General features: G+C 43.9%; 1 protein-coding gene across 1 annotated transcript in view; it reads left to right on the top strand.

The window, feature by feature from the left end:
- LOC106583797 (uncharacterized) overlaps window positions 1-26,183 on the top strand; it is a 113,695-nt gene that overhangs the window by 72,844 nt on the left and 14,668 nt on the right. The window contains exon 10 of the mRNA XM_045705647.2: window positions 4,330-4,590. Within this exon, the coding sequence (XP_045561603.1) occupies window positions 4,330-4,590 (261 nt within the window). The remainder of the gene's footprint in view (window positions 1-4,329; window positions 4,591-26,183) is intronic.

Genomic DNA, 26,183 nt, shown 5'->3' with positions numbered 1-26,183 from the left:
CTTAACTGACTTGCCTAGTTAAATAAAGGTTAAATAAAATGAAATGCTGTGGGGATGTTATTCAGCGGCAGGGACTGGGAGACTAGTCAGGATCGAGGGAAAAATGAGCGGAGCAAAGTACAGAGAGATTCTTGATGGAAACCTGCTCCAGAGCGCTCAGACTGGGGCGAAGGTTCACCTTCCAACAGGACAACGACCCTAAGCACACAGTCAAGACAACGCAGGAGTGGCTTCGGGAAAAGTCCCTGAATGTCCTTGAGTGGCCCAGCCAGAGCCCGGACTTGAACCCGATCGAACATCTCTGGAGAGACCTGAAAAAAGCTGTGCAGCGACGCTCCCCATCCAACCTGACAGAGCTTGAGAGGATTTGCAGAGAAGAATGGGAGAAACTCCCCAAATACATGTGTGCCAAGCTTGTAGCGTCATACCCAAGAAGACTCGAGGCTATAATTGCTGCAAAAGGTGCTTCAGCAAAGTACTGAGTAAAGTTTTTATTTGTAGTACCTGGGATAGGATTAAGTTATCCTTCTAACCCTCCCCCCAAAAAATATATAGATGTACTATTGTAAAGTGGTTGTTCCACTGGGTATCATAAGGTGAATGCACCAATTTGTAAGTCGCTCTGGATAATATCGTCTGCTAAATGACGTAAATGTAAATGTAGATTCATGAGGGAATTATTTTTTAAATCCATTTTAGAATAAGGCTGTACCGTAACAAAATGTGGAAAAAGTCAAGGGGTCTGAATACTTTCCCGAATGCACTCTATCTATGTCTACAATAGAAAACATTTATGTGGAATGCCGTATCTATTTTAGGCTAAAGCAAGTCTGAGGTTTGATGGATTTGTTATTATTCAAATTTTGACTCTCTAATAACATGTGAAGTGTTAAACTGAACAACTCTGTAATAATACCAGTGTAACAGAGTTGGATTGTTCAAGGCCAGTTCAAGGCCTGTTCAAGGCCAGTTATAGCAGGTTAAATATCTGCATGTCCAGAGCACTGGCTGCTTCACTGGCTGCTTCACTGGCTGCTTCACTGGCTGCTTCACTGGCTGCTTCACTGGCTGCTTCACTGGCTGGCTGTTTTGAGTCTGTGGAAGTTAATATTTGAACTGGTAAACGGCCGAGCGCCATTTACCGAATAGTGTTAAAAACGGCCGAGCCACATTTACCGAATAGTGTTAAAAACGCATCTTGTGGCATTCCCTGTCACACCAGAGAACCAATAGAAGTCATTGTCGAGCCAAACAACCAATAGAAATCAGGACAGAATGTTTTTTCAGCAAAGTCAAATGACTGCACACACACACACACACACACACACACACACACACACACACACACCCTCTGGTCTCTGGCAGGCAGGAAGTGAGATTAAGCTTGATGACTAGGTAGAGACTGAATGGCCTTGTAACAACAGGGATGGTTAGTCAGAGTGTGTGTGTGTGTGTGGCATTCATGATGGCTGGGTTTGGACAGATGCGTAGTGGAGACAGACGAACAGAACGGACTGTATGCTTGCTCTGATTCTAACCCTAACTGGACTGACCGCCTGCTCTAACTGGACTGACCACCTGCTCTGCTTCTAACAGGACTGACCACCTGCTCTGATTCTAACAGGACTGACCGCCTGCTCTGATTCTAACAGGACTGACCTCCTGCTCTGATTCTAACAGGACTGACCACCTGCTCTGATTCTAACAGGACTGACCACCTGCTCTGATTCTAACAGGACTGACCGCCTGCTCTGATTCTAACAGGACTGACCGCCTGCTCTAACAGGACTGACCACCTGCTCTGATTCTAACCCTAACTGGACTGACCTTCTGCTCTGATTCTAACAGGACTGACCACCTGCTCTAACAGGACTGACCACCTGCTCTGATTCTAACAGGACTGACCGCCTGCTCTAACAGGACTGACCGCCTGCTCTAACAGGACTGACCTCCTGCTCTGATTCTAACAGGACTAACCGCCTGCTCTAACAGGACTGACCTCCTGCTCTGATTCTAACAGGACTGACCGCCTGCTCTAACAGGACTGACCACCTGCTCTGATTCTAACAGGACTGACCACCTGCTCTGATTCTAACAGGACTGACCGCCTGCTCTAACAGGACTGACCTCCTGCTCTGATTCTAACAGGACTGACCACCTGCTCTGATTCTAACAGGACTGACCTCCTGCTCTGATTCTAACAGGACGGACCGCCTGCTCTGATTCTAACAGGACTGACCACCTGCTCTGATTCTAACAGGACTGACCACCTGCTCTGATCCTAACAGGACTGACCACCTGCTCTGATTCTAACAGGACTGACCACCTGCTCTGATTCTAACAGGACTGACCAGCTGCTCTGATTCTAACAGGACTGACCGCCTGCTCTGATTCTAACAGGACTGACCGCCTGCTCTGATTCTAACAGGACTGACCGCCTGCTCTGATTCTAACAGGACTGACCGCCTGCACTGATTCTAACAGGACTGACCGCCTGCTCTGATTCTAACAGGACTGACCACCTGCTCTAACAGGACTGACCGCCTGCTCTGATTCTAACAGGACTGACCTCCTGCTCTAACAGGACTGACCGCCTGCTCTAACAGGACTGACCGCCTGCTCTAACAGGACTGACCGCCTGCTCTAACAGGACTGACCGCCTGCTCTAACAGGACTGACCTCCTGCTCTGATTCTAACAGGACTGACCACCTGCTCTGATTCTAACAGGACTGACCTCCTGCTCTAACAGGACTGACCGCCTGCTCTAACAGGACTGACCACCTGCTCTGATTCTAACAGGACTGACCACCTGCTCTGATTCTAACAGGACTGACCACCTGCTCTGATTCTAACAGGACTGACCACCTGCTCTGATTCTAACAGGACTGACCTCCTGCTCTAACAGGACTGACCGCCTGCTCTGATTCTAACAGGACTGACCTCCTGCTCTAACATGACTGACCTCCTGCTCTGATTCTAACAGGACTGACCACCTGCTCTGATTCTAACAGGACTGACCACCTGCTCTGATCCTAACAGGACTGACCACCTGCTCTGATTCTAACAGGACTGACCTCCTGCTCTGATTCTAACAGGACTGACCACCTGCTCTGATTCTAACAGGACTGACCACCTGCTCTGATTCTAACAGGACTGACCACCTGCTCTGATTCTAACAGGACTGACCTCCTGCTCTAACAGGACTGACCTCCTGCTCTAACAGAACTGACCGCCTGCTCTAACAGGACTGACCGCCTGCTCTAACAGGACTGACCGCCTGCTCTAACAGGACTGACCGCCTGCTCTAACAGGACTGACCGCCTGCTCTGATTCTAATATCATCTTATTTTCTCTACATTATTCGAGGTCTGGACAACACTGTATCTTAATTGTTATTTTGACCAGTTGTCATTTTCTGCAAATAAATGCTCTAAATTACAATATTTTGTGGGGAATTTTGGAGAAATGTTGTCAGTAGTTTATAGAATAAAACAAAAATGTTCATTTTACCCAAACACATACCTAAAAATAGTAAAACCAGATGAACTGATCATTTTCCAGTGGTCTCTTAATTTTTTTCCCCCAGAGCTGTACATTCATGCTACACACATCACAACTGTTGCTACCAGACTTATGATGGATAAATAATGCACAATTTAACACCTCCCCGCCTCAATCCACTCTTCCACAAAACATGTAAATATTGGACTATAAACTGTGCCTTCCTGTATTATACTGATGCTCATATATATTTATAATATTCTACTGAGACATTTACTTTATGTTGGCATTCTGATCTTTATTATTTATTGTTGTTGTTGCATCTTCCAGAAGGAACTTGTAAGTAGCATTTGGTTGGACGTTGTATACCATGTACATACGACACGTGATACTCTCGTCTCTCTCTCTCTCTCTCTCTCTCTCTCTCTCTCTCTCTCTCTCTCTCTCTCTCTCTCTCTCTCTCTCTCTCTCTCCTCTCCTCTCCTCTCCTCTCCTCTCCTCTCTCTCAACACAAAGTGGGTGTACGTGGACAGGAACAGAGAGCATCACTTCTCCCTGACCACACAGTCAATATTTACACACCTTGGAGGGAGGGAGAGAGAGGGCCTTGTTGTGGGGCACCTGTCTACCAGATGTTGAACAGGAGTTGAGGGGAAATTATTCTGAGGAGGAGGGACGGTAGGGGAAGAGATGTTCTTGTCCTTAGTCATATTCAGGACCCATAGTTTACTGGTTAGTTCACATAGTCAGGTAAAACACCTCTGGCCATAGATATCCTAGTTATTGGACACCCAGATGTTAATATGGCCTTTTCTTGTCCTCTCAAGGAGTCCTCTGAGTCGGAGCTGTGTAACGGCCAGGAGCGGGGCTTACGTACAGAGGTGAGGAGTAGGAGTGGCAGCTTCACCCGGAGCCTGTCTTCCAGACCCACCCAGACATCCAGGGCCCCCAGGGCCAGGCCCTCCTCTGTCCAGCAGACACGTACCCAGCCCGAGACACAGACTCATGCCCAGAGAGAAGGCATGGTGCCTGCTGGTCTGGCTAGCACTCTGGAACACATAGTGGCTCAACTAGATGTTCTCACACAGGTAACACATCTCTCTCTGTTTTATTAGAGTGTTATTGATGCTGAAGCAATGTGCGCTGTCTTTCTCTCTGCCCCCTCCTTCCTTCCCCCTCTCGCTCTCCCTCCCCCTCTCGCTCTCCCTCCCCCTCCCGCTCTCCCTCTCACTCTCCCTACCCCTCTCGCTCTCCCTCCCCCTCCCACTCTCCCTACCCCTCTCGCTCTCCCTCCCGCTCTCCCTACCCCTCCCGCTCTCCCTCTCGCTCTCCCTCCCCCTCCCGCTCTCCCTCTCGCTCTCCCTCCCCCTCCCGCTCTCCCTACCCCTCTCCCCCTCCCTCTCTCTCCCTCCCCCTCCCCCTCTCGCTCTCCCTCCCCCTCCCCCTCCCCCTCCCACTCTCCCTACCCCTCTCGCTCTCCCTCCCCCTCCCGCTCTCCCTACCCCTCTCCCCCTCCCTCTCTCTCCCTCCCCCTCCCCCTCTCGCTCTCCCTCCCCCTCCCCCTCCCCCTCTCGCTCTCCCTCTCCCTCCCACTCTCCCTCCCCCTCCCCCTCTCGCTCTCCCTCCCGCTCTCCCTCTCCCTCCCCCTCCCCCTCTCGCTCTCCCTCCCACTCTCCCTCCCCCTCTCCCCCTCCCTCCCCCTCTCGCTCTCCCTCCCCCTCTCCCCCTCCCTCTCTCTCCCTCCCCCTCCCCCTCTCCCTCTCTCCCTCCCCCTCCCTCCCTCTCTCTCCCTCCCCCTCTCCCCCTCTCCCTCCCTCTCTCTCGCTCCCTCTCTCTCGCTCCCTCCCTCTCGCTCTCCCTACCCCTCTCGCTCTCCCTACCCCTCGCTCCCCCTCCCTCTCTCTCCCTCCCTCTCTCTCGCTCCCTCCCTCTCGCTCTCCCTACCCCTCTCGCTCTCCCTACCCCTCTCGCTCTCCTACCCCTCCGCTCCCCCTCCCTCTCTCTCCCTCCCTCTCTCACCCTCCCTCTCTCACCCTCTCTCTCTCTCTCCCTCCCTCCCCCTCTCTCTCTCCCTCCCTCTCGCTCCCCTCTCCCTCTCCCTCTCTCACTATGACCTCTGTGATTCTCTCTCCTCTGTGGAGTCTGGTGAGGTTACCTTTACTGCCACTCCATACATTATTAATATCTCTTAAAGTGGAACTACGTAGCTATATATGAAACAAACAGAATTATATCTGTCAGAAAAATTGCTACGAAACCAACTTTTTATTAAAGAGGTTTTCCATGACGTCGAGTAAGAAGAGATGCGTGATTAATATAATTCACCAAAGCATTTATTGGTATTCCGACATATTGCTATCAGGTTGTAAATCACAGCTGGTATATTGTTTGCTGCCTCCAGTCATTTGGTGATGATGCACTGTTTGTTTCAATAGCTGGGTTTCCATCCAGTCTACGACATATTTTCATGTGAATATTCTACAATCCGCATGAGAAGTGTGTTTCCATCAAATTGACTTGTTGATTTAAAAAAAAGGTTGTGCTTGACTTAGTGCACATAACATTTTTTATTTTACAGTTAAATTCCCATGTAACAAATAAACAATACAATTTCACCCCCACTTTTTTAATTGTATTTATTTATTTATTTTATTCTGGATAAGAGCGTCTGCTAAATGACTTAAATGTAAATGTAAATTCTTATAAATTAACATATCATGATCCATTGGGTAATTTGTCAATTTCAATGATTTGTAATAATTTGAGCTAGTCTGTCCATTTTTACATCTGATATAATAATTAACAGATTGCATTTTGCACCTATGTCTATATGCCCCTATGGCCAAATGATAAAGCACAGGATATATGTATATATATTGTACCTGGATAAAACTGCTCTGCTATGCTTGTCAAGCCTTTCTACCCTCGTTACATCACATTATGAATGCTGCTAAGACAAGTTTGAAACATTTTCACGGCGACACAGACGGCGTTTTCAAACAAACAAAACAGTCCCGTGTCAGATGTAAGGATGGGTATAAAACTCCATCTTTAACCGAAGATTTAAAAAATAAAATAAAAAATAAAAATCTAAAATACTGTAAAACTATTTGGTGGAATGTGCTTTTGAGTATATTTAAAAAATTAAAAAATAAAAATAATAATAATTTGTCTTGAAGACATTAATTTGCTTTTGATAATAGTAATAGTGAAGACATAGTGAATTGACGATAATAGTGAAGACATCAAAACTATGAAATAACACATATGGAATCATGTAGTAACCAAAAAAGTGTTAAACAAATCAAAATATATTTTATATTTGAGATTATTCAAAGTAGCCACCCTTTGCCTTGATGACAGCTTTGCACACTATTGGCATTCTCTCAACCAGCTTCTGTATATCGAAAAGACAGATTTTGTTTTATTACTGTGGAGAAAAAAAAAGTGTCCTTCAACTCGCCAAATTGAAGCCCGTTTCTTTCAGAATAACTGTTACAGATGCGAGATGCGTGTCACTTCGCACTGGTAACTTTTTTTCATTTAGAAAAAAAAAAACTTCTGTTCTATTTTATTCTGTTATATTACAGATGTGTTATCTGTAATGGTTATGATAAATTAGGCATTGTTTTGCACTGTTATCATATTATGTTCTGGCCTTGTGTTTAAAAAAAAAGTATTTATTTGAATACTGAGTTCAATATAACTTATTGTGGCAGAACCTAAGATAAATAGTTGTGTTCTGTTCATAAATATGGATTGTGAAGGTATAGAATTGCTGGAAATTGAGGGGTTTTTTTAATAAAAAGGAGGTTGCACCCCCACTTTCAAAGCACCCGTGGTAGTGAGTAGGGTTGCCCATTTTGGGGAATATTCAAAGGTGGAAACTTTCCGAGGGAATATATGCAAATTAATATTAATACCATTTAAATGTAGATGTTTTTTTGCATTGGATATATTTACCATATCATATGGAGACAGAAACATAAACCATTTACCTTATGATAAGTAGACATAATTGCAAATGATTAAATCCTTCCAATAGAAATAATTAAAAAAAAAAAACATTTTAGTTACGAATTGAACTTTAATTAAATGAGTTGACTCTTCACATGGGATGATTTCACTGAACAACAAAAGGGAATATTGAATGATCCCCAATGATCCATCGCATCTCCCAAAAATGTTTTCAACATACATCTGTAAAATGATAGTCTAGAAACTAAAGCTTTGGTTGTCTTCCTCTCAGGCTTCCATGTCTTCTCCCTGGACCTTCTCAATGTCCAGCTCTTGAACATCAGACTCTGAGGCCTCATTTTCACTGTCACTTTCCAACCTTGTTGAGGATGGTTCGTTGTCAGGCTCAAAAAGCCTCAAATTTCGACCCTTGTATTGGTCAGCCTTTTGCGTGCTTTGGTGTGTGTGTTCCCAAACAAGGACCAGTTGCGCTCTCAGTATTTCAGAACTGCAGATTCCTCTGGAGCAACAGTGAAGTGGGAAGGGCAGTACGGATTTCTTCTCTTACGTCTGCAAGCAGAGTCTGAACATCAGACAGGATGGCATTGTCTCCCTCAATCCGTGCAATGGCTACTGCTATAGGTTTCAGGAAGTTTCAGGCTGCTTACCACCCCAACTGGTGTTGCTGGGCAGCTTCAATGTGGTGCTCTTATTCTTCTCACTTTGCTTGGTGAGGTAGTTTGCTGCTATAACTTGATGACCCTTCACATACCTAACCATTTCCTTGGCTCTCTTGTAGAGTTTATCCATTGTGTTCAGTGCCATGATGTCCTTAAGGAGCAGATTCAATGCATGAGCAGCACAGCCAATGGGTGTGATGTGAGGGTAGGACTCCTCCACTTTAGACCAAGCAGCCTTCATGTTCGCAGCATTGTCTGTCACCAGTGAAAATACCTTCTGTGGTCCAAGGTCATTGATGACTGCCTTCAGCTCATCTGCAATGTAGAGACCGGTGTGTCTGTTATCTCTTGTGTCTGTGCTCTTGTAGAATACTGGTTGAGGGGTGGAGATGATGTAGTTAATTATTCCTCGCCCACAAACATTCGACCTCCCATCAGAGATGACTGCAATACAGTCTGCTTTCTCTATGATTTCTTTGACCTTCACTTGAACTCTGCATCCAGCAAATGAGTAGATAAAGCATGTCTGGTAGGAGGGGTGTATGCTGGGCAAAGAACATTCAGAAATCTCTTCCAATACACATTGCCTGTGAGCATCAGAGGTGAACCAGTTGCATACACAGCTCGAGCAAGACATTCATCAGCATTTCTCTGACTGCGTTCCTCCATTGTCAAAACAACTTCTGATTCCAGGAGGACTATGAGTTGTTGCTATCGATAAGGTGTCAGATTCATCATTTTCACCTCCAATAGAAGTAGAGGGACTTTAGTCAGAGGTTGCTTGTTGTGAGCGCTGAGGGAAGTTTATGCACTTGGCCAGATGATTCTGCATTTTTGTTGCATTCTTCACATGATTTGGCACAGTATTTGCAAATGTACACAGCTTTTGTTTCTACTTTAGCTGCAGTGAAATGTCTCCACACATCAGATAGTGCCCGTGGCATTTTCCTGTAAAGTTTAGAGTAAAAAAAAATATATATATACAATTCCATGTACAGATAGATAGTTAAGCAGTTAGATTAAACAACTCCTTTGTAAGATAAATGTTTTAAAATTAAACATGTATGGAAATAGGTGAATTAACACTCCTCAGTTAGCAGGCTCAAGCAAAATAAAAACCCACTTGGTAGCTGTAGTATCTTGAATAGACCAACATAATTAGAGGACACAGGATGTAATCTTTACTTGTCATTTATTAGGAACTGATTTACACCACTATCTATCATGGAGACCAATACTCAACGAACTATCTCTATTGCTCACAGAACAGTTACCAATCGGTGATAGTTACCAACCGCCTATTGGTTAGATGAGCCAGCATCAGTTCTTGCTACTGTTATAGTTAAATAACTAGCAGAAATGGTTTAACAAGTTAGAAATGATTTAAACACACTTTGCTGTAGGCTACTATTTACTAGTTAACAACAAATCATGTATAAATCATGTCATATAAAATATGTTCACCCCACCCAGTATTGTAATCAAAACTTACCAGAAAGCATGTAGTCCATGGCTCAGACAGTGTAGTAGTGTGGGCTCAATAGCATCTCATTAGTGTGCAAGATCTTGAGAATCAGCTGTACATGTGATGGAAGAATGCACTGTGCATGCAGAGGGTTGCATTTCCATTGAATTGGGGATAGTTGAACCAAAATATGCCACAAGACCTAGAATTGCCTTATGTATATCCCACAGAAAAGGTTCACTGTTATAAACTAACTTTTTGTTGATTAATTTAAGTCAAATTCCCCAAATTCCAGGGCTTGACTTCCCATAGAAAATTTCCGGGAAGTTTCCGACCCTTTGCCACCCATGGTAGTGAGGCACCCATGGTAGTGAGTCACTTATGGTATAGCTTACATAGATGGTCAGATTATTACGGACAAACGGCAGACGAGCATCGATTATCATGTCACCAGAATAAGACCCTCTATATTTATTGATAAAGGAGCATCAAGCTCATCACCGTGCACTTTCACCACCCTGTGAAGTTCATCACTTATTTCATCTGTAGCCTAATAAACTGCATGGTTTCCCCGATGAGTCATAGTGGGACGACCACACAACATTTCATCGCGTGACTCCCAAGTTTACTTTCATAGCTTGTTATTATATCAATATTTGAGCATCAAAGCTTTTCCAACAACATTTCTTGCATTTTACAGACACAAAATAGGTCTTGTCTAGCGTATTTTGTTTTCTTGACATTTGGAAAGTTTACCGACCATTTTCTATCAGGACTTGTGACTTCTTTATCCGTTATATACTTTACATTATATACTGTTACAAATATTATATACTCATATACTTTACGTGCATAAAAAGGTTGGATGGAAACCTGGTTTTAAAGCCAGATTCAGTAAGTGTCAGTTTCCTCATTTTGTTTACATTTTTTTTTATTTGTTTTGTCGGGTCAACAAAACTTAGGCAAGACGTCATTAACATGCTCTAGTCTACCTGAGAGTTGTTCAGCAGCTGCTGGTTCCAGCCACCATTTTGTTCCAGCCACCATTTTGTTCCAGATCAACCAGAACTCTTCTAGTTACAGCAACCATGTATGCTGCTGTATTATAAAATAACAATTTACAAGTCCGCAATGAACGTAACAGCAGTCAAATTTAAATTCAATTTGTACATAGCCAGATAACAATATACAACAATTTTCCTCTTGGATTATCATTGACACGGTCTACAGCAGTGTGATTCTAGCACTAGTCGTGAGTCTCTGCCTTGCTGTATGAAAATCACCCCACGTTTCCAGTTTCCAGTTTTTATTCAGAAAATCAAGCTAGTAACATCAGAGAAGCTTTGTTACAGACCCCCGCAGGTGTTTTTAAAAACAAATCCTCTGCTATGCATCATTTGCAGGGAGACAAGACAGACTTGTTCTTCTTCTTCTGTGGGTTTTATGGCGGACTACATCACAAAAAGGTGTAGACAGACGCACTGACAGCATGGAGCCAATATATGAACTGTTACCACAGCTAAATTACACTTTTATTCTATATCATAATGAGTGTTTATAATGAGAGGGATGTAAAGAGGCCTATGTGTTAGTGGATGTAGTAGTGGATGGATCAGAGCAGCACATGGTGATAAAATGATCAATAGGCGTATATGCATCAAAATTAACTGGAGAAATCTGACCTGCAATTTGTAAACAAAACTTCTGTGTACTTATAACTCGTACACTTATTTTGTATGACTTTGAAGTGATCAAAATGGCAAATAAAGCTTTCATTTATCCATTTCGAGATGATAGATTAAACAATAAAATACATTTGCGATATTTTATTTGGAACTTACTGAGGTGCAGCAGTGTGACTCTGAGATCGACTCTGAGATCGACTCTGAGATCGACTCTGAGATCGACCCTGAGATCGACTCTACTGTCGCAACATCCACAGCCCAGAGACAAACCGTAAACACAGTTACTGGTCAGAGAGCCAGCGTCTGTACTCCCTAAAGACGTTCGCTTGAAAAATGAGAAACAAAAGTACTAGTATTACGGTTAGCCAGTAAATCAAGAAATCTGTAATTCATTTTAAAGTTTTTGCACAGGAGGTCTTAAATTATTATTTATTTTTTAGGGGGTGTATCAGCTTTAATATTTTAGATTGATGGAAGCTACAATCTATGTAATTGTCTGCATTATTTCCAATCCCCACATATTATATTTTGTAAATATATACAGTATCACTCAAAAGTTTGGACACACCAACTCATTCAAGTTTTTATTTTTAGCGCTTGTCATTCTCTCAACCATCTTCACCTGGAATGCTTTTCCAACAGTTTTGAAGGAGTTCCCACATATGCTGAGCACTTGTTGGCTGCTTTATCTTCACTCTGCGGTCCAACTCATCCCAAACCATCTCAATTGGGTTGAGGTCCGGTGATTGTGGAGGCCAGGTCATCTGATGCAGCACTCCATCACTCTCCTTGGTCAAATAGCCCTTAGACAGCCTGGAGGTGTGTTGGGTCATTGTCCTGTTGAAAAACAAATGATAGACCCACTAAGCACAAACCAGATGGGATGGCATATCACTGCAGAATGTTGTTGTAGCCATGCAGGTTAAGTGTGCCTTGAATTCTAAACAAATCACCAACAGTGTCACCAGCAAAGCACCCCCACACCATTACACCTCCTCCTCCATGCTTCATGGTGGGAACCACACATGCTGAGATCATCCGTTCACCTAATCTGTGTCTCACAAAGACACGGCGATTGGAACCAAAAATCTCCAATTTGGACTCATCAGACAAAAGGACAGATTTCCACTGGTCTAATGTCCATTGCTCATGTTTCTTGGCCCAAGCAAGTATTTTCTTCTTCTTGGTGTCCTTTAGTAGTGGTTTCTTTCGACCATGAAGGCCTGATTCATGCAGTCTCCTCTGAACAGTTGGATGTTGAGATGTGTCTGTTACTTGAACTCTGTGAAGCATTTATTTGGGCTGCAATCTGAGGTGCAGTTAACTCTAATGAACTTATCCTCTGCAGCAGAGTGAACTCTGGGTCTTCCTTTCCTGTGGCGGTCCTCATGAGAGCCAGTTTCATCATAGCGCTTGATGGTTTTTGCGACTGAAGTTGAAGAAACTGTCAAAGTTCTTGAAATGTTCCGTATTGACTGACCTTCATGACTTAAAGTAATGATGGACTTTCGTTTCTTTTTGCTTATTTGAGCTGTTCTTGCCATAATATGGAGTTAGCCCTATTTGGTAAAAGACCATCTTCTGTATACCACCCCTACATTGTCACAATACAACTGATTTGGCTCAAACACATTAAGGAAAGAAATTCCACATGAACTTTTAACAAGGCACAGCTGTTAATTTAAATGCATTCCAGGTGACTACCTCATGAATCTGGTTGAGAGAATGCGAAGAGTGTGCAAAGCTGTCATTGAGGCAAAGGGTGGCTACTTTGAAGAGTCTCAAATATGAAATATATTTTGATTTGTTAAACACTATTTTGGTTACTACATGATTTCATATGTGTTATTTCATAGTGTTGATGTTTTCACTATTATTTTACAATGTAGAAAATAGTAAATAGGTGTGTCCAAACTTTTGACTGGTATTGTATATCTCACTAGGTCAGGGTTATTTAAGCCTTATTTAAGTCTTCCCTGTGGCTCAGATGGTAGAGCATGGTGTTTGCAACGCCAGGGTTGTGGGTTCGATTCCCACGGGGGGCCAGTACAACAACAAAAAGGTTTTTTAAATAAATGTATGAAATGTCTGCATTCACTACTGTAAGTCGCTCTGGATAAGAGCATCTGCTAAATGACTAAAATGTTAAAAAAATAAAATGTATATATATCCACTAATTCCAATATGTCCATGATGTTGGTGATTTCCATAAGTGCCTGAGGGTGATAGTTTGTAGTGTGATGTCCGTTGAGGTACCCATCTTTGGAAAAGAGCACACAGTGCCACCCACAGAACAGAAGCAGATCAACCTCCAAAAGCGTTTCCTTCGCCCTCACCTCGGATTTGGATTATATATATATATATATATATATATATATATATATAGCTAATTAAAAAATATATTTTAAAAAAAATCCTGCGTCTCTTAATTTCCATAATTAACAAATAATATGTATAATAATGTAGGCAGTTCATGCAAATTATTGTTACCTGTAACCAGGATTGTTACCTTTTTAACCAGGATTGTTACCTGTAACCAGGATTGTTACCTTTGTAACCAGGATTGTTACCTTTTTAACCAGGATTGTTACCTTTTTAACCAGGATTGTTACCTATAACCAGGATTGTTACCTATACCCAGGATTGTTACCTATACCCAGGATTGTTACCTATAACCAGGATTGTTACCTATAACCAGGATTGTTACCCTGTAACCAGGATTGTTACCTATACCCAGGATTGTTACCTGTACCCAGGATTGTTACCTATACCCAGGATTGTTACCCTGTAACCAGGATTGTTACCTATACCCAGGATTGTTACCTATACCCAGGATTGTTACCTATAACCAGGATTGCCATTACAAAAATTATATTTTTGGCAAGAGATTATTATTTTAGTAAACCATTATTGTGATTCATCCTATATTGTCCCTAACATCATTACCCCCTAGCAACATCATTACCCCCTAGCAACAGATGTGGGACACACACACACACACACACACACACACACTCGACCCCTTTCCCCCACAAACAACCATAAGCTCAGATGTTGAACAGTTGTTCCATCCCAGAGTTCAACTCAAGAAAGGATCTGATTTACAAATGCAAATACAGTTGCAGCTGCAAAACTGAGCAAAAATTGCCCAAAAATTGCCCAAAAAATGGGGAGATTTAATTGAACTTGTGTCACGTCCTGGGTGATGGAGGTTTAATTGAACTTTGTCACGTCCTGGGTGATGGAGGTCATATACACCCTCTTCCTCTGAACACTCTCTGGTCCCGTCCCGTCTCCGTAGTGACCATGTTCCCAAGCGTCTCCGTAGTGACCATGTTCCCAAGCGTCTCCGTGCAGTCTGACCTTTGATTTTGTTCCACCGGGGCAACAATAATATGCCCCCTCTCTGAATGTCCGAGTGTGACCCTCCCTCCCTCCCTCTCCATGGGTTACTGTAGCTAGTGTTGCCAGAACTGCCACTGCCTGGGGGGGGCACCCTGCCGGAATCCCCACCGGCTCAGCTACAAGGTCGTCAAGGTTCTCATTAGCAGCTTGGAGAATTTCCTTGTATATTATGCTCTCCAGTCAGAGGGCTCGGTGGGAGGCGGGCTCAGAATCTGCCAGGCGGGCTCAGAATCTTTTAAGGGGCTGTGCTGCTTTAGTAGGTCTCTGACCACATTTATCTTTCTGTCTTGGCTGCGTATAGACGACTCACGGTAGGCCCATAAAAACAGATAGGGACTTCTCCTTAGTGTATGGGTCTCTCAGGTGGGTTTCTAGGGTATATAGGTCAGTAGGGCCTTGCTCTCTCTCCTCTCAGTAGGGCCCAGCTCTCTCCTCTCTCCTCTCAGTAGGGCCCAGCTCTCTCCTCTCTCCTCTCAGTAGGGCCCAGCTCTCTCCTCTCTCCTCTCAGTAGGGCTCAGCTCTTTCTCCTCTCAGTAGGGCCTTGCTCTCTCCTCTCAGTAGGGCCTTGCTCTCTCCTCTCAGTAGGGCCCTGCTCTCTCTCCTCTCAGTAGGGCCCAGCTCTCTCTCCTCTCAGTAGGGCCCAGCTCTCTCCTCTCTCCTCTCAGTAGGGCCCAGCTCTCTCCTCTCTCCTCTCAGTAGGGCCTTGCTCTCTCCTCTCAGTAGGGCCTTGCTCTCTCTCCTCTCAGTAGGGCCTTGCTCTCTCCTCTCTCCTCTCAGTAGGGCCCAGCTCTCTCTCCTCTCAGTAGGGCCCAGCTCTCTCCTCTCTCCTCTCAGTAGGGCCCAGCTCTCTCCTCTCTCCTCTCAGTAGGGCCCTGCTCTCTCCTCTCTCCTCTCAGTAGGGCCCAGCTCTCTCCTCTCTCCTCTCAGTAGGGCCCAGCTCTCTCCTCTCAGTAGGGCCCAGCTCTCTCCTCTCTCCTCTCAGTAGGGCTCAGCTCTTTCTCCTCTCAGTAGGGCCCTGCTCTCTCCTCTCTCCTCTCAGTAGGGCCTTGCTCTCTCCTCTCTCCTCTCAGTAGGGCCTTGCTCTCTCTCCTCTCAGTAGGGCCCAGCTCTCTCCTCTCTCCTCTCAGTAGGGCCCAGCTCTCTCTCCTCTCAGTAGGGCCTTGCTGGAGAGAGAATGTGTTACCAAGGGAGATCAATGAATACGGTTTACTCCTTCAGCTGCGTTTGGTAACATATTCAGTAAAAGGGATAACTCCATATTCTGTGATCACTGACTACATCACAGTGACGAAATTCTGCTTTCTCTTTGAATAATATATTTGGATAATGATTAATTATGACCAGAACAGAACAGGAGTTCTGAGAATTGGAATCCCTGGTATTACAGCTCTTTTAAACTACACTAAGGCTGTGTGTACCAAATATGGCACCCTATTCCATACATAGTGCACTACTTTAGACCAGCACCCACATAGGGAATAGTGCACCATTTGGGATGCAGTGTAAAACTGTAGCCAGATGCTCACAGCCACTGTTGAATAATTAACATATGAACCCTGAATACTGGAATCTGCTATGCTAGTAGCTTCACTCAGTCACTCAGAGATAATGAGTGTTACAGTGTGTGTATATTATTATGAGTGCTGGTCTATGTGGTGGTAGGGGAGTAATGTGGAATCTTTTAATATTTAAAATTCCAAATGGTGCCCTGGTCTATAGTAGTGTACTATATAGGGAATAGGGCCCTGGTCTAAAGTAGTGCACTATGTAGGGAATAGGGCCTTCCTTGGTCTAAAGTAGTGCACTATATAGGGAATAGGGCCCTGGTCTAAAGTAGTGCACTATATAGGGAATAGGGCCCTGGTCTATAGTAGTGCACTATATAGGGAATAGGGCCCTGGTCTATAGTAGTGCACTATGTAGGGAATAGGGCTCTGGTCTAAAGGAGTGCACTATGTAGCATTGCCTTTAAATTGTTTAACTTGGGTCAAACATTTCGGGTAGCCTTCCACAAGCTTCCCAAAATAAGTTGGGTGAATTTTGTCCCATTCCTCCTGACAGAGCTGGTGTAACTGAGTCAGGTTTGTAGGCCTCCTTGCTCGCACATGCTTTTTCAGTTCTGCTCACAAATGTGCTATAGGATTGAGGTCAGGGCTTTGTGATGGCCACTCCAATACCTTGACTTTGTTGTCCTTAAGCCATTTTGCCACAACTTTGGAAGTATGCTTGGGGTCATTGTCCATTTGGAAGACCCATTTGCAACCAAGCTATAACTTCCTGACTGATGACTTGAGATGTTGCTTCAATACATCCACATAATTTTCATTCCTCAAGAAGCCATCTATTTTGTGAAGTGCACCAGTCCCTCCTGCAGCAAAGCACCCCCACAACATGATGCTGCCACCCCCGTGCTTCACGGTTGGGATGGTGTTCTTCAGCTTACAAGCCTCCCCCTGTTTCCTCCAAACATAACGATGGTCATTAAGGCCAAACAGTTCTATTTTTGTTTCAACAGACCAGAGGATATTTCTCCAAAAAGTACGAACTTTGTCACCATGTGCAGTTGCAAACCGTAGTCTGGCTTTTTATGGCGGTTTTGGAGCAGTGGCTTCTTCCTTGCTGAGCGGCCTTTCAAGTTATGTCGATATAGGACTCGTTTGACTGTGGATATAGATACTTTTGTACCTGTTTCCTCCAGCATCTTCACAAGGTCCTTTGCTGTTGTTCTGGGATTGATTTTCGCACCAAAGTACGTTAATCTCTAGGAGGCAGAATGCGTCTCCTTCCTGAGCGGTATGACAGCTGCGTGGTCCCATGGTGTTTATACTTGCGTGCTATTGTTTGTACAGATGAATGTGGTACCTTCAGGCGTTTGGAAATTGCTCCCAAGGATGAACCAGACTTGTGGAGGTCTACAAAATGTCTTGGCTGATTTCTTTTGATTTTCCCATGATGTCAAGCAAAGAGCCACTGAGTTTTGACGGTAGGCCTTGAAATTCATCCACAGGTACACCTCCAATTGACTCAAATGATGTCAATTAGCCTATCAGAAGCTTCTAAAGCCATGACATCATTTTCTGCAATTTCCCAAGCTGTTTAAAAGCACAGTCAACTTAGTGTATGTAAACTTTTGACCCACTGGAATTGTGATACAGGAAATTATAAGTGAAATAATCTGTCTGTAAACAATTGTTGGAAAAATTACTTGTCATACACAAAGTAGATGTTCTTGCCAAAACTATAGTTTGTTAACAAGAAATTTGTGGAGTGGTTGAAAAACTAGTTTTAATGACTCCAACCTAAGTGTATGTAAACTTTCGACTTCAACTGTATGTATGTATGTATGTATGTATGTATGTATGTATGTATGTATGTATGTATGTATGTATGTATGTATGTGTATATATATATATATATATATATATATATATATATATTATAATAATTCCACTTATAATTCCCTATATATATACTGCAAAAAAACAAACAAAAAAAAAAATATATATATATATTTTTTTTTTTTGAGCAGTATATATATATATGACTAAACGTTCAGCTGATGGCTCAATTAAGAACCAGATAATTATCCCCTCCTTTAAAACCCTTTCTACTAGGATCACATAGTGACAGCAGATATTGAACTATATATATATATATAAAAAAAAAATTTGAGCAGTATATATATATATATAGTTCAATATCTGCTGTCACTATGTGATCCTAGTAGAAAGGGTTTTAAAGGAGGGGGATAATTATCTGGTTCTTAATTGAGCCATCAGCTGAACGTTTAGTCTTTGTTCTATTTTGACTGAGGTTAGGAGTGAGTTGTAGGATGAAGACACCTCCATGCCCGCTGTCATTATGCGGTAGAAAGGTTTTTTTTATTGTCGAAGGATCATTCTTGGAGGATAATTGTTTGGTTCTTAAAATCGAGACATTAACTGAAAGTGTTTTTCTTTTTGTAGTAGCTTGTAGCTGTTAAAGTAAGACGTTAGAGGATAAAGACAAGGCAGCACGTCCACAACTACTTCTCAAAATGTTCTCACTCATTCCATTTTTTTTCCAAATAATTTTTTTTTTAACAAAATTTGAATAATTCTTCGGTATTTAATTGAGACATTAAGTGAAAGTGTTTTTTCTTTGTTGTAGCTCGACTGACTGTGTTTAGAAATCAGAGGATGAACTTGCTGCCACTAAATGGTCCTCGTGTTTTTAATCCCATTGCATAACAATGAAATCAGTTAATTCTTTCATTCTATACATTGTATTTTACAGCAACACCCTGGGGAATAAGTATGGGTGGGGAAAAGGATAGGGTTTGAATACCTGATAGTTACTGTTACTAGGAAACTGGAGTGGCACTTTAAAACCGTCTCCTTTTCACCTCATTTAACACCTGATTTACTTAAAGGGTAGGAAGCATGAGCTTTTCCTCACCAATGTAACAGCACAGTTTGGTCAAAGACTTAATAACTTAGCTGTTGTTAGATCTGATTACCTATAAGTACAAACATAGTTATGTTTTGGGGGTTGTTACATATTTATTAACTTATTTCCTGCATAACTTCTAAACTACCCACAAAGCACCATTTCTCAACGTCATATGGAGGATCTACTCTGTGCTACAGAGTTCGTATGCTAGCCACGCTAGCATGTAATTACATCCCAGACCAAGTGTTGGCGGTGGTGAGCTACAATCCACCAATCACAGGAAGTGTGATGTAAACAAGAAGCAGATGTGGCCATTCAGCATGCTCTTCATAGACTTTGTGGCTGTGTTATCTAGTGGGAACCCATTAGCATGGCAGGCTTTGGTGCCTTCTTCTTGACGTGGGCTCAAAACTAAAGAAAAGATCCTAAGCTAACGTTAGCAGGCTAGTCGGGGCTAACGTTAGCAGGCTAGTCGGGGCTAACGTTAGCAGGCTAGTTGCAAGGTGATTTGGACCAGTAAATTCATAAAGTATTTGCTTGTAAGTTGACAGAGAATTTGATTGAAACCAGTAGTCATTAGTGCAAACAGTTTGGGTTAATTTGAAGTTCTACATTAAGGAGTTTCTGTTGGAATTTACATTATAGGGATTAGGCTGGCTTGCCGGATCCTCCGTACTACTCGAAAAGTGAGGTCTAACTTTGCGTTGGATTTTTTAATGCGTTTACTAATTGAAATTAGGGTTGGGCTGCGTGCAGATTTTCATATCGCCATTTTAGAATGTGTATTTTACTGTAAAAGTTTCAAATCACTGGAGGACAGGCATCAAAGGCAAGACTGACTAATCTACAAATCACCTTGTAGGTTAATCGTTCAGTCACAATTTATCCATGATGCATCACGGTTTTGATGCTCTCGAACACGGCCACAGGCAGGGAGGGAGGAGTAAACAATCAATCAAATGTGTGTGTGTATATATATGTATATGAATATGTATGTATATGTATGTATATATATGTATATATATATGTATGTATATATATATGTATGTATATATATATGTATATATGTATGTATGTATATATATATGTATATATGTATGTATATATGTATATATATATATATACACAAAGGCCTTTTTTACTTCAGTAGTTGTCAAGTGTTTTACAGTAACCAGGCTTTAGAGCCCAAAGAACTAGCAGAATTACAAGAGTCGTTGCATGGAGACTGAATCCTATCAGTTTAAAATAATCTACAAGTCATTTCCATTCTGCTGCTTAGTACACCACACACACACACACACACACACACACACACACACACACACACAGATCTCAGGGTCAACATGATCTTTAGCAGCTCTATTTATGCCAACCCACCAGGTTGAATATAGCCGTCCAATCTCATTCAGATAACCAACCCACCAGGTTAAATATAGCCGTCCAATCTCATTCAGATAACCAACTACAGTTTGGAGATATCTGGATATCAGCAGTTATTGATATAACAAACACCTGGGTGAAAATTAGATTCTGTTTGCTAACCTTTTGGGCTGGCTTCATCTCCACTGTGGAGCATAACATTCAGATCTCCGCTGTGGAGCATAACATTCAGATCTCCGCTGTGGAGCATAACATTCAGATCTCCGCTGTGGAGCATAACATTCAGATCTTCGCTGTGGAGCATAACATTCAGATCTCCGCTGTGGAGCGTAACATTCAGATCTCTGCTGTGGAGCATAACATTCAGATCTCCGCTGTGGAGCATAACGTTCAGATCTCCGCTGTGGAGCATAACATTCAGATCTCCGCTGTGGAGCATAACATTCAGATCTCCGCTGTGGAGCATAACGTTCAGATCTCCGATGTGGAGCATAACGTTCAGATCTCCGCTGTGGAGCATAACATTCAGATCTCCGCTGTGGAGCATGACATTCAGATCTCCACTGTGGAGCATAACATTCAGACTACAATGTAGAAAATAGTACAAATAAAGAAAAACCCTTGAATGAGAAGGTCTGTCCAAACTTTTGACTGGTACTGTACATACTGTATATACAGTGAGGGGAAAAAGTATTTGATCCCCTGCTGATTTTGTATGTTTGCCCACTGACAAAGAAATTATCAGTCTATAATTTTAATGCGAATGTAGCGAAATGCTTCTGCTTCTAGCTCCGACCATGCAGTAATATCTAACAAGTAATCTAACCTAACAATTTCACAACAACTACCTAATACACACAAGTGTAAAGGAATGAATGAGAATATGTACATAAAAATATATGAATGAGTGATGGCCGAACGGCATAGGAAAGATGCAGTAGATGGAATAGAGTACAGTATATACATATGAGATGAGTAATGTAGGGTATGTAAACATAAAGTGGCATTGTTTAAAGTGGCTAGTGATACATTTATTACATCAATTTTTCCATTATTAAAGTGGGTGGAGTTGAGTCAGTATGTTGGCAGCAGCCACTCAATGTTAGTGATGGCTGTTTAACAGTCTGATGGCCTTGAGATAGGTGTTTTTCAGTCTCTCGGTCCCAGCTTTGATGCACCTGTACTGACCTCGCCTTCTGGATGATAGCGGGGTGAACAGGCATTGGCTCGGGTGGTTGATGTCCTTGATGATCTTTTTGGCTTTCCTGTGACATCGGGTGTGTAGGTGTCCTGGAGGGCAGGTAGTTTGCCCCCGGTGATGCGTTGTGCAGACCTCACTACCCTCTGGAGAGCCCTGCGGTTGTGGGCGGAGCAGTTGCCGTACCAGGCGGTGATGCAGCCCGACAGGATGCTCTCGATTGTGCATCTGTAAAAGTTTGAGTGTTTCTGGTGACGAGCCAAATTTCTTCAGCCTCCTGAGGTTCTTCACCACGCTGTCTGTGTGGGTGGACCATTTCAGTTTGTCAGTGATGTGTACGCCGAGGAACTTGAAGCTTTCCACCTTCTCCACTACTGTCCCGTCGATGTGGATAGGGGCGGTGCTCCCTCTGCTATCTCCTGAAGTCCACAATCATCTCCTTTGTTTTGTTGACATTGAGTGAGAGGTTGTTTTCCTGCCACCACACTCTGAGGGCCCTCACCTCCTCCCTGTCGGCTGTCTCGTCGTTGTTGGTAATCAAGCCTACCACTGTAGTGTCGTCTGCAAACTTGATGATTGAGTTGGAGGCGTGCATGGCCACGCTGTCGTGGGTCTAATCGCCCGACCTCACTAATGCTCTTGTGGCTGAATGGAAGCAAGTCCCTGCAGCAATGTTCCAACATCTAGTGGAAATCCTTCCCAGAAGAGTGGAGGCTGTTATAGCAGCAAAGGGGGGGGGGACCAACTCCATATTAATGCCCATGATTTTTACATTAAATGTTCGACGAGCAGGTGTCCACATGTTGTGTATATGCATTTATATAATATAGACAGTATCTGGCGTCAAATGATGCCCAGCTCCATGTCTTCATTAAGACTCATACCTAGCATACATACCTTCTGCTGTGGGCAACAGCACATACAGTAAAATGGGATGGGGAGAGGAAAACCAAACCACCATTCTATTTCGGGACCTTTAAAAGATAGTATATCTACTAAATGTGTAAAGTATAGGTCCTATCCCCTGTATAAAATTACCACATCTTTCTCTTGTTATGACCCAGTAGCTACATTATAGAAATACGTATTGTGTCTCTACTGGCACCCTATTCCCTATATAGTGCACTACTTTTGACCAAAAGCCCTATTCCCTATATAGTGCACTACTTTTGACCAAAGCCCATGGGCCTCTTTGGTAGAGAAAAGGCTGCAATTTGGTACGTAGCCCGGTTGGGCTGAGAGGAGAGTTCTCCAGCGCTGAGATGGGTTAGATAAGAGCGGGGGATATTGATTGGAAAAGCACACTCAGAGGACAGAAATACAATATCCTCCTCTCCCTCTAGCATGACATATTAGCAGATGTTATGGAGACCCATCTCTCTCAGTACCCTGGGGGAGGATCAGGAAATTAAAAAGTGTTTACTGCGCACTCTGTCTCTGTCCCTGTTTCTAACTCTGTCCCTGTCCCTGTTTCTAACTCTGTCCCTGTCCCTGTTTCTAACTCTGTCCCTGTCCCTAACTCTGTCTCTGTCCCTGTCCCTAGCTCTAACTCTGTCCCTGTCCCTAACTCTGTCTCTGTCCCTGTCCCTAACTCTGTCTCTGTCCCTGTCCCTAGCTCTGTCTCTGTCTCTGTCCCTAGCTCTGCCTCTGTCCCTGTTCCTAACTCTGTCTCTGTCCCTGTTCCTAACTCTGTCCCTGTTCCTGTCTCTGTCCCTGTCCCTAGCTCTGTCTCTGTCCCTGTTCCTAACTCTGTCTCTGTCCTTGTCCCTGTTCCTAACTCTGTCCTTGTCCCTGTTCCTAACTCTGTCCCTGTCCCTAGCTCTGTCCCTGTCCCTGTCCCTAACTCTGTCTCTGTCCCTGTCCCTAGCTCTGTCTCTGTCCCTGTTCCTGTTCCTGTCCCTGTTCCTGTCTCTGTCCCTGTCCCTAACTCTGTCTCTGTCCCTGTTCCTGTCTCTGTCCCTGTCCCTGTCCCTACCTCTGTCCCTGTCCCTAACTCTGTCTCTGTCCCTGTTCCTAGCTCTGTCCCTGTTCTTGTCTCTGTTTCTGTTCCTAGCTCTGTCTCTGTCCCTGTTCCTGTCCCTGTTCCTGTCCTTGTCCCTGTTCCTGTCTCTGTCTCTGTCCCTGTTCCTGTCTCTGTCCCTGTTCCTGTCTCTGTCCCTGTTCCTGTCTCTGTCCCTGTTCCTGTCTCTGTTCCTGTCTCTGTCTCTGTCCCTGTTCCTAGCTCTGTCTGTCCCTGTCCCTGTTCCTGTCTCTGTCCCTGTTCCTGTCTCTGTCCCTGTTCCTGTCTCTGTCTCTGTCCCTGTTCCTAGCTCTGTCTGTCCCTGTTCCTGTCTCTGTCCCTGTTCCTAGCTCTGTCTGTCCCTGTCCCTGTCTCTGTCCCTGTTCCTAGCTCTGTCTCTGTCCCTGTTCCTGTCTCTGTCCCTGTTCCTGTCTCTGTCCCTGTTCCTGTCTCTGTCCCTGTTCCTAGCTCTGTCTGTCCCTGTCCCTGTTCCTGTCTCTGTCCCTGTTCCTGTCTCTGTCCTTGTTCCTAACTCTGTCTCAGTCCCTGTTCCTAACTCTGTCTCTGTCCCTGTCCCTGTTCCTGTCTCTGTCCCTGTTCCTGTTCCTGTCCCTGTTCCTGTCTCTGTCTCTGTCCCTGTCCCTAACTCTGTCTCTGTCCCTGTTCCTAGCTCTGTCTCTGTCCCTGTCCCTGTCCCTACCTCTGTCCCTGTCCCTAACTCTGTCTCTGTCCCTGTTCCTAGCTCTGTCCCTGTTCTTGTCTCTGTTTCTGTTCCTAGCTCTGTCTCTGTCCCTGTTCCTGTCCCTGTTCCTGTCCTTGTCCCTGTTCCTGTCTCTGTCTCTGTCCCTGTTCCTGTCTCTGTCTCTGTCCCTGTTCCTAGCTCTGTCCCTGTTCCTGTTCCTGTTCCTGTCTCTGTCCCTGTTCCTGTCTCTGTCCCTGTTCCTGTCTCTGTCCCTGTTCCTGTCTCTGTCCCTGTTCCTGTCTCTGTCTCTGTCCCTGTTCCTAGCTCTGTCTGTCCCTGTCCCTGTTCCTGTCTCTGTCCCTGTTCCTGTCTCTGTCCCTGTTCCTGTCTCTGTCTCTGTCCCTGTTCCTAGCTCTGTCTGTCCCTGTCCCTGTTCCTGTCTCTGTCCCTGTTCCTAGCTCTGTCTGTCCCTGTCCCTGTCTCTGTCCCTGTTCCTAGCTCTGTCTCTGTCCCTGTTCCTGTCTCTGTCCCTGTTCCTGTCTCTGTCCCTGTTCCTGTCTCTGTCCCTGTTCCTAGCTCTGTCTGTCCCTGTCCCTGTTCCTGTCTCTGTCCCTGTTCCTGTCTCTGTCCTTGTTCCTAACTCTGTCTCAGTCCCTGTTCCTAACTCTGTCTCTGTCTCTGTCCCTGTCCCTGTTCCTGTCTCTGTCCCTGTTCCTGTCTCTGTCCCTGTTCCTGTCTCTGTCTCTGTCCTTGTTCCTAGCTCTGTCCCTGTTCCTGTCCCTGTTCCTGTCTCTGTCCCTGTTCCTAGCTCTGTCTATGTCCTTGTTCCTATCCCTGTCCCTGTCCCTAACTCTGTTTCTGTCCCTGTCCCTAACTCTGTCTCTGTCCCTGTTCCTAGCTCTGTCTCTGTCCCTGTTCCTAACTCTGTCCCTGTTCGTAACTCTGTTTCTGTCCCTGTTCGTAACAAATAATAATAATAATAATAATAATGTGCTTTGTGGTTTCCCAAATGAAAATTAGTCTTGAATACAACGTTAATTTGCTTTGACTCCAGTGTTCCATTTGCGGGGCACAACAAATAATAATTGAACTGATGGGATACACAAGCTACATTCCTTGCCAAATGCATCACAAATTCAAGATGGTCTGGTTGATTGAAGTAGGGAAATATGTGTTCCAACAACAAGCTTCAGTTTTAGAATAATTGCTTCCAGTCTATTTTTCGCTTAGGCTACTTTTCAAACTGCTAGTGCCATTTAGAATTGGTTAGCCTGGTGCTAGGCTATAAACCCCCTTAACATAGACAGATTTCACACTGGACATATGCAAAAACATTAGTTTGATAAAGACTGAGCGTATTTTCTCCAGAATCATCAAGCCTAGGACTGCTCACCAGACGGCTGTTGTGGCCGTAATGCAGTCCCACTGTAGCTCAGTTGGTAGAGCATGGCGCTTGCAACGCCAGGGTTGTGGGTTCGATTCCCACGGGGGGGCCAGTATATAAAAATGTAATAAAATGTATGCACTCTTCTGTAAGTGGCTCTGGATAAGAGCATCTGCTAAATGACTAAAATGTAAATGTAAATCACCATTCAGTGTTCAATGTGGAATTGTCCATTTAGATAATTCCAAAGAACAGGCAGAATAAACTAAATCGAATGTCTGTACAGTACCAGTAAAATGTTTGGACACAGCCACTCATTCCAGGGTTTTTCTTGATTTGTACTATTTTCTACATTGTAGAATAATAGTGAAGACATCAACTATGAAATAACACATATGGAATCACGTAGTAACCA

Source organism: Salmo salar, chromosome 22, assembly GCF_965601325.2.
Source record: "Salmo salar chromosome 22, fSalSal1, whole genome shotgun sequence".
Classification (NCBI taxonomy): Eukaryota; Metazoa; Chordata; class Actinopteri; order Salmoniformes; family Salmonidae; genus Salmo; species Salmo salar.
This window is presented reverse-complemented; position numbering and strand designations above follow the sequence as displayed.